Source organism: Cynocephalus volans, chromosome 1 (genome assembly GCF_027409185.1).
Source record: "Cynocephalus volans isolate mCynVol1 chromosome 1, mCynVol1.pri, whole genome shotgun sequence".
NCBI classification, from domain to species: Eukaryota; Metazoa; Chordata; class Mammalia; order Dermoptera; family Cynocephalidae; genus Cynocephalus; species Cynocephalus volans.
In genome coordinates, this window is record NC_084460.1 from 62,952,352 (window position 1) to 62,968,566 (window position 16,215).

General features: G+C 42.1%; 1 protein-coding gene across 3 annotated transcripts in view; it reads right to left on the reverse strand.

Moving 5' to 3' along the window:
- PLEKHB2 (pleckstrin homology domain containing B2) overlaps positions 1 to 16,215 on the reverse strand; it is a 42,412-nt gene that overhangs the window by 15,157 nt on the left and 11,040 nt on the right. For 2 of the 3 annotated variants that reach the window (XM_063099525.1, XM_063099516.1), the window contains exons 2-4: positions 7,387 to 7,431; positions 4,110 to 4,262; positions 1,980 to 2,082 (exon numbers count right to left, since the gene is read on the reverse strand). In XM_063099525.1, the coding sequence (XP_062955595.1) occupies positions 1,980 to 2,082; positions 4,110 to 4,262; positions 7,387 to 7,423 (293 nt within the window). In that variant the 5' untranslated portion in view covers positions 7,424 to 7,431. Of the gene's footprint in view, positions 1 to 1,979; positions 2,083 to 4,109; positions 4,263 to 7,386; positions 7,432 to 16,215 lie in introns of those variants that run through there. The other variant, XM_063099534.1, reaches the window with a different exon arrangement.

Genomic DNA, 16,215 nt, shown 5'->3' on the forward strand with positions numbered 1-16,215 from the left:
TAAGAACTGACCCACCCACTCTTCCAGGCCAAACAAGGCCAGTCCTTCAGCATATGTTAACCTCTCTCCCTCCTCTGCAAGAAAACCTTAGAGTATTTGGTTAAAACACTCTGAGATTCCAGTTTCAGGTATTTTTTCCACTGTTTCTTAAAGGAACGTTTCACTCACATGACAAAGCCCAGAGCAAAGTAGTTAAGGACAAGGGGCTCTGGAGACAAAGGTTCAAATTCTTTTTTTTTTTTTTTTTTTTTTTTTTTTTTTTAAAAGATGACCGGTAAGGGGATCTTAACCCTTGACTTGGTGTTGTGAGCACCACGCTCAGCCAGTGAGCGAACCGGCCATCCGTATATGGGATCCGAACCCGGGGCCTTGGTGTTCTCAGCACCACACTCTCCCGAGTGAGCCACGGGCCGGCCCCAAAGGTTCAAATTCTGATTCCAGTCCACAAGCTCTAAAAGCTCAGCAAGTGTGGTAGGCAGAACAATGCCCCCCAAAGATGTCCATGACCCAATCCCTGGAACTTATGAATATGTTGTTTTACATGGAAAAAGAGATTCTGCAACTGAAATTAAGGTTAAGGACCTTGAAGTGAGGAGATTATCCTGGAATATTCAGGTGGGCCCAAACTAATCACAAGTCATTTTAAAAGCATATTAACCTTTCCTGGCTGCACAGAACCAAAGAGATGGCAGCATGAGAAGATTCAGTCCACTGTTGCTGGCTTTGAGGATGGAGGAAGGGGCCATGAGTCAAGGAATGCAATAGGCCTCTAGAAGCTAGATAAGGCAAGAAAACAGATTCTCTCATAGAGCCTCCAGAAGGAACATGGCCTTGCAGTTACTCTATGACCAGTGAAACTTGTGTTGAACTTCTGACTTCCAGAAATGTAACAGTAAATTTGTAATTTTGAAGCCACTAAGCTTGTAGTAGTTTATTAAAGGATCATTAAAAAACTGATACAGAAGTTACTTAACCTTTCTATGTATCAATTTCTTATAACAATAGGAACAACAGTACCTACCTTGTAAGACACAGTGAGCTGTAAAGCAGTTAGCTCAGTGCCTAGAGCAAAGAGCTCAATATATTTTAGCTTAAATTATTAAATAGTAGCAATAGAGTTCCAGTTTATAAAAGTAGCAAACTAGCTTGACATGTGGTCATTTCTCCATCATTCTTTAGGAAAGATACATCTCTTCCAGAATTTGGCATTTAAGATTCACTGATATAAATCAAGAGTGTAAAAAACAAGCTACATCTGGGATTTAAAATAAACCCTAGAGTTTGGTATAGAATAAATATTTATATTGAGGGTGAGCATGGATGTGAATGCAGGAGCAGACACTGACAAAATGGTCTGCAGGATTTTGTGAAAACGTCACGAATGTATGACTATTTCAGTAATCTCTGTTGGTGAATTCTCTCATCATCCAGAGTTATCCCACTGAATCGGTACAAAGTGGACAGAAAAACCCATTCTTCTCCCCAGATTTCATTCAGTCGGTGTTCTCAAGACTCTGATCCAACATCAATCCATCAGGCTAAGGACTAATAAAGTTGGGTTGTCCTCTTACAGTTCCCCAACTCTTCTTCAGAGATGGCAGGCAGGAGGGAGAAAGGGGAAAGCTGCATAATACATATGTGGGTGCTTTTAAAAGACATTTACATAAAAAGAACAAAATTTAAGAAACCATTCAACTATGCCCACTACCCAGTATGAATGTAATAATGAAAAAGAGCACAAAGTGACTGCTGCTACTTTCTGCCATTTTCAGCATAATGAGATCCTGCCCGGGACCGTCCTGGAGACAGGCAGAAACTAGAATCAGGAAAAGCCCCTGTTACATTTCTCACACATCCGCTGAGTTTCTCATTCTGCTGCCTGAAGGAAAACGCCACTCCCATTCTTTCTCCTTCCTGATAATTGGAAATTAAAACAGAAAATACTTTTTAAATTAAATGCATAAGAAACCAAAACTTACAAACAATCATCTGTACTTTCTGCACAAAGACTGATAGTTTTCCCATCTCGGCACACAATCTGCAGCATACAGTCTTTTGACTTCCCATCTGGAGGCTGAATATCTATGAAAAAAAGCAGAATAAAGGAATATTTTTATAGTTTCTTTTTAAGGATTTCTTCTTACACATTCTAAGACCTAACAGCTCAGATAAGCAAAGGAATAGATGATAAATCAAGTGCTACATCTAAGAAAGAACTCTTGGCCTAATCAAGAAGGCAGAAAAGAAACAACTAGGCTGACATGACCAGCTGCCAAGATGACTTCCACAAAATCTATTCCCTTAAAATAAAGACAACGAACAGAGTGGGAGAAAATATTTTCAAAACATACATCTGACAAAGGATTAATATCCAGAATATATAAGGAACTCTAACAACTTTACAGCAAAAAAACAAGTAACCCAATTAAAAATGGGCAAAGGAGATGAATAGGCATTTCTCAAAGAAAGATATATAAATGGCCAACAGACACATGAAAAAATTCTCAACATCACTCAGCATTTGGGAAATGCAAATCAAAACCACTCTGAGATACCATCTCACTCCAGTTAGGATGGCTAATATCCAAAAGACTGAGAATGACAAATGCTGGTGAGAATGCTTAGAAAAAGGAACCCTCCTACACTGTTAGTGGGACTGCAAAATGGTGCAACCTTTAAGGAAAATGGTATAGAGGTTCCTCAAACAACTACAGACAGATCTACCATATGACCCAGCTATCCCACTGCTGAGTATATACCTAAAGGGATGGAAATGATCACGTTGAAGGGATACCTGTACTTCTATGTTTATTGCAGCTCTATTTACAACAGACAAAAGTTGGAACCAACCTAAATGCCCATCATCAGGTGAAGAAAATGTGGTATATCTACACAATGGAATAGTACTCTGATGTAAAAAAGAATGAAATACTACCATTCACAACAACATGGACTTAGAGAAAATTATACTAAGTGAAATAAGCCAGGCACAGAAAGGGAAATACCACTTGTTCTCAATTATTTGTGGGAGCTAATAAAAATAAATAAGTAAATATACAAACAAATAAATGGGGAGAGAGAGCGGGGAAAAAAAAAAAGACACAACAATCACAATAATTCCTTGAACTTGTTAAGATAAATGAACAGATATGATGTTGATGGGGGGAGGGGAAGAGGGAGGGGGGAAAAGCAGGAATTGGGAAAGGGACACGAAAATCAACTACATTGTATATTGATAAATTAAAAAATAAAAAAATTTTTAAATAACAAAAATAAAAATAAATAAAACCAGGGTAACGTAATAGAAAGATGAGCAGGTTTAATGATAGGGAGAGAAGTCAAGGAAGACTCCTTGAGGAAGTAACATTCAAATATGAATGACAAGGAGCCAGCTATATGAGGATATGGGGGAGGAATATTCCAGGCAGAGGGAATGGCAAGTGCAAAAGTCACCAAGATTACTCAACGCTATCTAAGAAATAACCTTGTAAAGCTCTGCCACTTACACATTTTCTAAATTATATGATCAGCTGAAAAGAATATGTTAAAGTAACAACTAAGAATACTGCAGCTTTGAAAATGATGCTAATTTTTGGTAGGAGTTCTTCCCCAGAATGGAGATGTGTGTACAAACCTTATGCTTAGGATTAAAATTTCAAGTGTTTTTAAGATTTTGATTAAAATTAGTTTAGCTAAAAATAAATAAATAAAATAAAATAACGTAAATATAACTCCAGGAAACCAAAACATCACAGATTTTAAGAAACTGACTGGGAGTTGCCATCAAACAGATGCCAATTTCTGAGTTACAAAATCAATACGGTCTAGGGTAGCCCAGTCCTTCTTGAGGTTCCCAACACTCTTGTTCCTTCTCCACAAGAGAAGAAGTGACCTGGGCTGGTGAGTCTAACTCAGATGAGAAAACTGATTTGCCCCAACCATATGGTTCATGATACAAGCACCTCCCAGATTGGGCCCTGGAAGCCCTCCCAGATGTGGCCCTTTTTCAGTCTGTTAGTGAAAGCAGAATAGGTAAGGAAGAGGATCCAGCTCTCACAAAAAACGAGGAAGTGCAAATTACAACAGTTAGCCAGGGCAGGCCAGCTCACCCCGACATTCGTGCCCAGTGCGGATGTTGATGCAGTCCACTGGCATGTGGACCTTATCCTCCACACTCTGCCGAGTTTGGTCATCATAATAGATCAGGTGACCATCTGACCACAGGTCAAACCAATTCTTCTTCCAGCGCTTCAAAATAGTACCTGAAAAAAAATGGGAAAGGTTGGCTTTGAGCCAAAAGAGCAAGGACTTTGTCCTGTAATTCTTGGCAGAACCAAAGGAAGCTTTCCTCTGGCCCCCTAAGCACACCTGTGTAGAACTGCCCAAAGCAGTCCATCAAAATGGAAGTGAAATTGGTAAAGGGCCACAAAAAATGTTTACACTGTATAATAATAAATGGTTTTTTTTAATTTAAATTTAAAAAACAAAATTTTTTTTAAAAAGGAAGTGAAAGCAGGCCACAATGGCCTGGGCCACTGTGCTGTAACAGGGCTGCATGCAGTGTACACTGTAGACACCGAGAAGGCTGCCAACCAACTTAAAAGCCCCAAAAGGCCCCCTTTTTAAAAAAGAAAAGTTTAGGCTTAAAAAAACCTTGCTTTTGAGCTACTGAAACATGTCTAACACTTAAATCCCCATATAAAACTAAATTCAACTTTAAACTTTTTAAACTTTTAAACTTTCTAAATCTTCCCAGTAGTATCTAAATTTGCTAGATTGATCAGAAAATGTTAGACTATAAAGTCTCTATACGCAAATAAAAAGAATACCTTCCTCTTTTGGTAAAATGTTTTTTTTCTTTGTCCTTAAGAGCTTCTACATATACTTTTTTCTAACATCACCCCTCACAGGAGGCCCCACAGCATTGGGGGGAGGAGGGGCAGGGGTCTGAAGACACAGACTCAGATAGTACACAGCAGGACACTGAACACTGAACCCAGGTCCAGGGCCCAACTCCCACACCATGCATATCCTATCACTTCACGTGTTTCTGTCAGTTTGAGAGAATTCATCCTTTCATTTGTAATCTTGGACCAAGCATTTCACTTTATAAAGCTATAATTTCCTTGTCAACCAGAAGGGGAAACCCGTTTAGTGCACTAAAAGGCCAGTGTTGGCTCCAGTCACACATCCACACGCTGCCCGCTGCACCTTTGCTCCTGTACATCCCACCCTCTTCTTGGCCAACATGCACAAATTCCATCCCACGTACCTCCCTTTATGTTCCCACACCTGCTACTGGTGTCAACCAAATACACGACATCCAGCCTTCCTAGCAGTATCAGGCACCCTCCTCACTGGGAGGGGCATCCACAGCACTTGCCCAAACTGACCAATAAGTGACACCTAGTACCCATGTCACTGGCAGCGCCTGAGCTATGCAGAAACTACCAAATAGAACCACACACACACAGAGGTGGAACCACTGTGTCAGGGAGTTCTGCCCAAGTGTCTCCCCTGCCATCAAAGCCCTGGCTACAGATAGCCAACTAAGGCTGTCCTCTAGAGGGTCCCAACAGTCTATGTGGCAATGGCAGGAAAAGGAGTCCTGGGGACTGCTTTGCCTACATGTAACCATATGTGTATCTCTGCCACTCTGCAACCCAGTAAATGTAATACATCTCACCTCATTCTATTCCACTGGGATTGATTGATACTTCTGCTTTTAGCAAGGAAGAAAAATCAACCCCCACATCCGGGGATGGGGTGATGGAATGAGTCTTCTGAATACACACTTCTGAAACAGCCACAGATCAGGATGTTGGAAAAGTCTGTGCAGTTTATTTAAAGGACATCTGTTTTATGTACATCACCATGCCAAGCACTGATGGGGAGCACAAAATTGTCAAAAGGGTCACTGTCCACTATGTCAACAGAACACTTACACTGAGTAGCGGTGGAGAAAGGAAAGCTAACCCTCAAACAAGGTATAGCCTAAAGAGAAATCCAGAGGACATCTGAAGGACCAGCAAAGGAGGGCATGGCATCAGGGTCTGAACAAAGCCCATGTCCCCTGACCATGGGGAGATTAGGACCACAAAACCCAAGACAAGGAAATTTACACCAAGATTGGGGCTAGACTCCAACATACTGAGACTTTCTTTGTAAAGCCAACACTACAACAGCTCTGTCTACTCTAAGACTACAGAACTGTCACAGACCTTGAGAGAACACATGGTCAGCTCCAGGTGTGGGAATGTAAAACTAGTCACAGACTGGCTGAAGGCCCATTTCTGGGTAAAAATAGTGTCAATGTTGAAATGAGACACTCCTGGGTTTGAATGTAGGTTTGCCACCCATAATTTACACTTAGACAAATTACCTAATCTCAGCAAATCTCAATTTCTTCAATTGTGCATAATACCACCTTTCTTATAGAACTGTTGTGAGGATTAAATAAGAATATATACATAAAATCCTTACAACAAGAACACAAACAAGCTTCAAAAACAATAGTTTTTATAAACCATCTAAGGTATATAGTCAATTCTTCACTGCTAGACTCAACTTTAGCTAAGTTCTGAAGGTATCCTTCAAATATAAATTCTTATCTCTTAACAATAAACAGCATGTGCTACAGCTCAGTTTTTTACTAGTCATAAATGATATAGTAGTAACCTTTCCCTTAACTCTGCTCTTTCTAGAAGAACAGCAGAATAATCTGCTTGCTCTTTCTTTAATAAACAGGGCTGGTTCTTCCTGCTTTAATGCACACTGAATCCCACTTGAAGTGGCAGCCTCAGAGATAAGTAGACAGTATGTGAAAGGTAGGCCCACAAACCCAGGACTAGGAGAGTAGACCTCAACCCCATAAAGAAATAATTGAGTCTCTTCAAGGGAGTCCTTTTGCAGATACAAATTATTGGTTTTAGATAAACTCATTCCCTCAAGTCAAGTCTTCATCCATATTAATTACAAAGACTCCAGTATTTCAGAACCAGAGTCATTCATTGCTCAATTCCCAGATAAGACACGTATTTCTCACACCCAAAGAGACCAATACCTCCATGTCGATACATAAGCTGGGCTTGGTTAGATTCAGGCAGTCTCAGGTCAACCATTAATAACAAGGCATGCTAGCAAGGAAAAGAGAAATCAGCACAGATTGCCATCGTTTCCTGGTTCCTGTCAACTCAGCAAAAAAGGAGGAGCTCCATGTAAGCAGAAAAACAGTTCACAGAGCTCTAAAAATTTCCAAGAGGAAATTCAGGGCAACAGCATTAAAAAGGCTTTACTATTTGTGTTTAAACGCGACCTGTTTCAGCAAACAGAAATAAAGACGCTTCCTAGGGCAACACTAAACACAGACCCGGGTCCTGTACTCACTCTGTCGCAGCAACCATCCACTCTTCACAAATGACATCTCTTCACCTACAAGAGAAGAACAGGCAGGTTCAGAATTACACCCAGAAAAAGAACGGCCCATCCAACCCAAGTCTCAATCTTCATCCACTTCAGCATCAGCTGAAGAAGGGCCCAAAGCCATTTTACCTCACTGGCCAACTGGCATTCACCAAATACCTCCTCAGTATGGGGTCCATACAGCCCCCCAGCTCCAGCCCCTCCTCCCACTCCCAACTTCAGCTTCACCACCTTGCCCAGTTCACTGAGTCTAACTCTACTCATCAAACATAAAGCAGCCCAGGGATACTAAGCTGTTAGCTTTGCCAAGGACATGCCCAGTGCCCTGAGATTCTGGGGTCCAGCTGCCTCAGCCTTATGCCTAGTGTGACCAGTAGGGTTTACGTGGCTCAGTCAGATGTGCTACACTGGTGTGCAAAGTGGCCAAGTTAGGGAAGAAAACCAAAAGTCATCAAGAAAAAAGTTGATAAATTTAATTTCACAAAGATAAAAATCTTCTGTGTGTGTATATATCTCAAAAAAATAAAAATAAAAAAGACCAGTGACAGATTAGAAAAAACATTTACAACCATGTGGTAGCCATAAGCTTATTTCCTTCATTTACAAATCTCACATATTCTCATAAAGAAAAAGCAATCAGTTGGCAGTTCACAGAAAAAGAAACACAAATGGCCAATACACTCCATAAGAAGATGCTCAATTTCTCTCTCAATTCAACAAACAAAATTCTAAACGTGGAGTTAACAATTTTACCTATCAGATGGACACAAATGAAAAACTCCAAAACATTTCAGCAAGGAGAAAGCATGATGGCAGGGAAGAAAACTGTTGCACCCTTTCTGAAGGGAAATTTGGCAAAATCTATCAAAATTTTACAAGTTCATATACTTTGCCCCAGCAATCTCACCATTGCTAGAAACTTGCCTCATTGATATACATGCAGAGGTTCACCAACACGTATGCATACAGAGTTCACTGCAACATCACATATACCGCAAAAAACTAGGCACTGCCAACATGCCCCACCATGCAGGACTGCTTAGCAAGCAACTCCACACACAACAGCTTCTCACACAGATATGCAAGAAATGAGGCAGGACAGCATGTGCCAAAGAGTACACACATCTAACGCCTCCATAACTGTTTTCCATAAGGAATCACAGAACCTGTTATCCATGCGTGTCTCTAGGGAGAGGAATGAGGCAATGCTGAGTGTGTGACAGAACAGAGGGTGACTAGTCCTGTTACACCCTCCAGTACTGTTTGAATTTGTTTTTAACAATTTGCACATATTATTTGCATTTTATTTTTTGAAATCAACAGATATTATTTGGAAGCTAAGATCATGGGCCACTTTTGTTTTCCGCATTAGTTTTTTTAGGTATATCTTTAAGGCACTAAGAAGGCTTGGAAGGTTAGCAAAATGGTGTAAAAGTCTGAGTGGGCACCTGAGAAGAGCAGACGGGTCTCCCTCGTGCAACTCTTTCCCCATGTCTAAGCCTGGCTGAATTCACACCTATCTCCAGTCCTTAGAAAAAGAGCTCCCAAAGACTTAGTTGTCCTGTACTCCAGAATCTTCAAAATCATGTTTTCTTTTTTTTTTTTTTTTTTTTTTGTCCTTTTCGTGACCGGCACTCAGCCAGTGAGCGCACCAATATAGGATCCGAACCCACGGCGGGAGCGTCGCCGCGCTCCCAGCGCCGCACTCTCCCGAGTGCGCCATGGGCTCGGCCCTCAAAATCATGTTTTCTTTAGGCTCTTGCTTACCCTGCAATTTTTGTCAATTCCTGCTGTCTGTTCTCACCAAGAAAGGAAATAAATTTTTCATCTCTCCCCAATCTTTCTCACACATTTAGGTTCTCAAACATAAAATGCCAGATGAACTAAATCCAGAAAGCCAGTCTCCCCCCTTCCTCCCAGTAGGTGCAAAACAGACAAGCACGCTGCTTACTGCTGCTGGTAGTCACCTTCTGACCAGGAGGGACCAGCCCCAGGGCAGCTGACCCTAGAGACAGCAGAGCTCATACTACTGTGCCACCAACTCAAGTAACTGCAAAACCCACCCTAATCCAAGGCTTTCCACTAAGCAAAATAATGGGTTTCTTTATCATTTAAGCTGGGTTGAATTTGGTTTCCTGAAATTCACTGCCTAAAACATCCTAAAATAATCATTTATTTCCAAAAGAATGTGAGGTAGAAAAATAATACGGTGCCATCATATTTTCATTCAACAAATATTTTTAGAGCACCTAATGTGTGCCCATCCTTGTCCTAGACACTAAGGCTACAGCAGTGACCAAGCAAAAGTGCCTGCTTTCATGCAGTTCTCAGTCTATGGAAGAAACAAATGATACATGTACATTAACAAGACAGGGAATGGAATGATGCAGACAGCATCACATGAATGTTGTAAATAACATCACATCCCTGCAGTGATGCTATTACCCCAGAACACAAAACTGAGAGTGTAAAGCATGTATGTATGCATTTATGCCAAATCCTGGATATGTATACTACAGCTTCCTACATCCATAATGCGAATTTTCAGTTTGTATTTCATGTGAAAAAAATATATATATCTGAGAATTGGCTAAAAATTCCTTGTAAAGGTACTGGGAAATTTTTAAATACAAAACCTGACCGAAGTGTTACATACAACTTTTACTGATACTTTATGTGCTGGGGCTGTGGCTCCCAGTGAATAATATAAGAATGTGGAGCAACAGAAGGAGTCTCCCGAACTTCTGTGGTGAATTTCTTTAAATCTCTAACAGTTCTTGACATTAATTTGGTTATATTCGCTGTCATTCTTAATAGTCAAAATGTCAGACCAGTGTCATACTGAGATCAAGAACAGCTTCAATTATTCAAAGGCCTTTAAGAATCTGAGCCCAACAATCATACATGCCAATAAGATTAACAACACCATCAGCAGCACCCATGAAGATGAGGACTTAATAGAGAGTTTTAGATAAAACCTTAAGGACCTAGAAATTTCCTAGTATCTGTTTTCTATCTACTGATTGTATGAGTCAACATCTGAATCATCAGATATTGTACCTGTTTTCTTTGGTGTTTCCTTGGGGTGAGCTGTACTTCTTTTACTTTTCGGTAGTTAGGGCTCAAAGAACATCAACAAGGAGAAACTGGACAGCTGACTTGGGAACCAATTCCAGGCCACAGGAGTCAAGATTCAAAAAGGAAAAAAACAGAAAATTCTACATCTAGAGAACAATATTATAAACATATCTTCAGTGTGCCTATATAAAATAGTTCAAAACTATTAAATAAAGGGAAAATCAGATTACAAGACAGAAAGAAACTTAAACCAAACTTAGCAACAGAAACTCATGACTTTTTGACAAAGAGAAATTCTTCTGCTGACCCTAGTAGCTTCTTATCTGCTTTTATCCTGTCTGTCTTTAGTCACTATGTGGAACAATCTCGTGTATCACCCAGTGCCCAGATTTTTATCTCTAACACTAGCATCCTCTAAAAGGAGCCAGCATTCCTTGAAAATGAGCTGGTTACAATTTAGGGGCAGGAGATTTCAGGATGTGCCTTAGACATATTATTGTCTAAAGGCAAGATGCTTTCAAAAATGCGCTTAGGAAGAGGCAGTCCCTTTGCCAGTGAATAGGCTTGGTGCCTTTGTCAAAGATCAGCTGACAGTAAGTGTGTGGGTTGATTTCTGGATTCTCTATTCTATTCCATTGGTCAGTGTGTCTGTTTTTATGCCAGTACCATACTGTTTTGGTTATTATAGCTTTGTAGTATAGCTTAAAGTCAGGTAGTGTTATGCCTCCAGCTTTATTTTTTTTGCTCAGCATTGCTTTGGCTATGCGTGGTCTTTTATTGTTCCATATAAATGTCTGGATAGTTTTTTCCATTTCTGAGAAAAATGTCTTTGGAATTTTGGATAACTGGATATCCATATGCAGGAGAATGAAACTAGATCCATACCTCTCGCCGTATACTAAAATCAACTCAAAATGGATTAAGGATTTAAATATACACCCTGAGACAATAAAACTTCTTAAAGAAAACATAGGAGAAACACTTCAGGAAATAGGACTGGGCACAGACTTCATGAATACGACCCCAAAAGCACAGGCAACCAAAGGAAAAATAAACAAATGGGATTATATCAAACTAAAAAGCTTCTGCACAGCAAAAGAAACAATTAAAAGAGTTAAAAGACAACCAACAGAGTGGGAGAAAATATTTGCAAAATATATATCTGACAAAGGATTAATATCCAGAATATATAAGGAACTCAAACAACTGTACAAGAAGAAAACAAGCAACCCAATTAAAAAATGGGCAAAAGAGCTAAATAGGCATTTCTCTAAGGAAGATATACAAATGGCCAACAGACATATGAAAAAATGCTCAACATCACTCAGCATCCGGGAAATGCAAATCAAAACCACATTGAGATACCATCTAACTCCAGTTAGGATGGCTAAAATCCAAAAGACTGTGAACGATAAATGCTGGCGAGGTTGCGGAGAAAAAGGAACTCTCATACATTGTTGGTGGGACTGCAAAATGGTGCAGCCTCTATGGAAAATGGTATGGAGGTTCCTCAAACAATTGCAGATAGATCTACCATACGACCCAGCTATCCCACTGTTGGGAATATACCCAGAGGAATGGAAATCATCAAGTCGAAGGTATACCTGTTGCCCAATGTTTATCGCAGCACTCTTTACAATAGCCAAGAGGTGGAACCAGCCCAAATGCCCATTATCAGATGAGTGGATACGGAAAATGTGGTACATCTACACAATGGAATACTACTCAGCTATAAAAACGAACGAAATACTGCCATTTGCAACAACATGGATGGACCTTGAGAGAATTATATTAAGTGAAACAAGTCAGGCACAGAAAGAGAAATACCACATGTTCTCACTTATTGGTGGGAGCTAAAAATTAATATATAAATTCACACACACACACAAAAACTGGGGGGGGAAGAAGATATAACAACCACAATTATTTGAAGTTGATACGACAAGCAAACAGAAAGGACATTGTTGGGGGGGAGGGGGGGAGGGAGAAGGGAGGGAGGTTTTGGTGATGGGGAGCAATAATCAGCCACAATGTATATCGACAAAATAAAATTAAAAAATAAAAAATAAAATAAAATAAAATAAATAAATAAATAAAATTTTTTAAAAAAATGCGCTTAGAAAGGATAAAGAAGGCAACCAGCTGAAGAAAGGGCACCTACTGGCTGAACTGTAATATGAGAGTCCAGTTCAAAGTAACAGTTACAGTTCACTAGAACCAACTAGTTCTAGCTGGCATTTCCAGAGGTGGAAAGGCATTCTGAGTATAAAATGATTAAAATGGGATACACTGCTATAGAAAGTGCTAGATAAAAGGCACACCTTCCAACATGAGTTCAATTTCACATAATTGAGAACAGGATGATTGGTCAAAAAAAAAAGAGAACTTTGATAACTGTATAGTATCCCTTCATTGGATAATTCAAATAGTTATTGCATCAACAGTCAGGGATATTTGTTGTGTTTACTATCTAAGATGTTAAGATTTCCTCTTTCAGAAAAAAAGACTAGACTTCTGAGTTAAGGGTTCAAGTATACTGAAACTTGGGTAGCAGGGAAGTCTGTAGGAACAGGCTTCGAGCCAGGCTAAACTTAAGTTGCAGAGAAGAAATGGCCCTGGGGAAATGAACTGTGGGTTCACACACTAAGGAAGGTGCTGAGTTTGGTAACCTGCACTTGCTGGCCAGGCACTTACACCCCAGTCTCCAGAAAAGTCAGAAGAAGCCACAAGGATAAAAAAAAGCCCCATGATAATCGAAGCTTCTTAAGACAAACCTGCGGGATCTTCACTTAGATCAGACAGTACTGTCAGCCACGGGGCACGTTCTTGGGGGACGAGGATGGGGCACTTTGCCATCTGACAGAGACAGCAAGGAGGCAGCCATCTGAGGGCAGGAGAATAAGCTGTTTATCTCCATTAAAGAGATGTGTATCCTTTGTCAGTATCCACTGGCCTCTCTTTTGAACTCCACGCTGGTGTCACCACTACGTGGAGCTTTACTTGCCCCATCAGCTTTCACCACTGGCAGCAACTCACCCTCACCTCTGGCTCCCAATCCATAAGCAACAAGTAACACAACCCAGACCCTCCACACAGGGCAGTACAAGTAAGAAACACCAAGGACAACAAGTCCTTAAATAAGCACCTGCTCCTTAAATGACCCACCTCACCTATGCTGGACCACAGCTAAACCTTTCTATCCAGAGTTTGTCCCCTGCCAGTTTCCTCCAATGCATTCTGAACCCTGACCACAAAGCAGAGGAGGGGACATGCCTGCCACTCTGGCTACTTGCCCTCAGTCTTTCAGAGATTCACATGCCACTGCCTCACACAAGTAAACCCACCCATCAGCTTAGACCAATTCCTGTCCTGGATCCTGCTAGCCTGCTCTGCCTTGAGATTATCTAGGGTCCAGTGCTCACAGGGGAAAAACAAACAATGCAGACTTTAAACATCCATCTTTCCATTTTTCTCTCTTCTTATGTGCTCTAGAGAATCCATATGTTTTGTCACCAAACACTACAACACACAGACTTACTTTCAAAGGGAGAAGACACAAGAATGACATTAAAATATGGATCCAAGACAAAAGATAACACTAGTAATGTGAAGATCACCCATTTTGGTGACTGCTATTTCCAGTGTTAATGTGGACTATAAGAAGCACACACAGCTAACTCTGCTCCCTCCTGAAATTCAATTAACATGAGAATGAAGGGGAAAACAAGGCATAAATCCAGAAAGACAAAGAGATCAGCAGCAGAAACAAAAGTAGATGAGATAATAACGTTATGAAGATTCTAAAGCAAATGGACAAGTGGTAACTAATATAAATTCAGCTTTCTCTGCTTTGTCATGCTAACAGAAACCAGAACAGAGCAATACCTCCTGCCACAGAATACCAGAAAGACTCAGAAATCAGAACTATGAGACAATTCTGAAGGTGGGAGTGAAAATCAAGAGTATGTGAAAGTCTTAAACTCCCAGTCCTCTTTTTTTACTTACTTCCCAGACTCTAGCTCTGGGCAAGGGGCACAGCTTAAGAGGAAAGGTGCACTGACAGTGACAATGGGGAGTTCTTCAGTAAGCAAGGCAGTCTCTGCCCAACACTCTACAGGGAAGCTCACCAGGTGATAAACTTTAAACAAACACAGACTTTCATCAGCTTAGTACCTCTCTCTTAAATAGGAGCAGATAGCACACATCATCAGACATTTAAGAAAAGCCTAGACCATAAAAGATAGAGATTAAAGAAAATAAAATTAAAAAGAAAAAACAACTTAACTGGAATCAGAGACAATGCAGGGACCAAAAGACAACTTTAAAAAAAAATACTATTACCATCAGGGAAATGACATGTAATGCTGTATCCAAAAAACAAAACAGGGAATCAAGATGGCGGCGGCTGCGGCGGCTGGCGCAGAGTAGCTGAGGTGGAAAAGGCGGCCACTGGGACTCAGGCAGCCGGAAAACTTGTGGTCCTTCCTCTCGCCATCTCTTAAGGGAGGACTGCTGCTGCTGACCGGTCGTGGGGGGTGACCACCACTTTGCCCCCGGCAGGAGAGGCTGCCTCATTTACAGACAACAGCTTTAAAGTGTGGAGCAGGAAAAGAACTGTTTCTTAGCTGCAAAAGTGAGTCTCAAAACAGGGAACACGGCGCCAGGGCTGCTGTGGATGCAGCCAGGATCCCGGAGGCCGGGGCCGCGCTGAAGGCGACCAGCTGCCCTATTCAGGATTCGAGGTTTCAGGCCGGCATTAAAGAAGATTCCTGGGAGCGCCCGAGCCGCGCCGCAACTGAACAGCCTGACGCGGCAGCAGCCGAGAACTGGGAAAGGCGGCAAACCAGACACAGAGAGCGAGCACCCGACCTGGCACAGCACTGTGAGTGATCCCTGGCACAGCTCTGTTCGGGGGGGTGGATGCCCAAGCAGCCCCCGCCTGCACCACCAGCCCACTCACCGCCGGTGCTGCCTCCATTTTCCCAGGTGCGGGCAGCTCCGCCCTGCTCGGCCATCACTGAGCCCTCCCACTTGCTGGCCTGGCGCCAGGCTTTCCGGAGCTTGCGGACCGGCCTTGGCTCCCACTCCCTCCGCGGTTCTCTGGCGGGGCTGGTGGCGGAGGGCGTCCCGGGCCAGTTTCGGGAGGGCAAGGAAGTACGGGCGGGCCGACTGTCACTCCACCATACCCTGGACTCCGGCCCCAGGTAAACTCCCTGTTACTGGGAGGCAGATACCATCTGTGCGGCCACCAGTTTGGAAAAAAGCCTAACGAATTTCTGGTTGGGAATAGTGTGGTAGGAGAGTTCCCAGGTCCGCTTGAACCTGCCGGAGACCAGGCTGCAGGTGGGCGCTAGACTCGGTTTATACTGGGGGGATACAAAGGTGAACAAGACCCGAGAAAGATCTACATAGTGCCACAAAGGCACCCAGAGAGACCGGTCGTCTGTGCCCAGCAGAAACCTGGTAGGCTTCCTGGGCGAGGCGGTACCAAGCAGGGTCTTGAAGGCCCAGCTGTTAGACGAGGGGTGCAGAAGACACACCCCAGCCCAGCACAGTGCGCACAGAGTGGGGAGACGTGCGGCCAGGGAGGCGGAGACTCGACAAAAACCACACACCCGGTGGGGTCGCTACTGCACGATCTAACAGCCTGGGCCAGAGCACACAGAACAGGGAGAAGTCCTGCACAGGAAGTGAAAGCTCAACAGAGATCACACA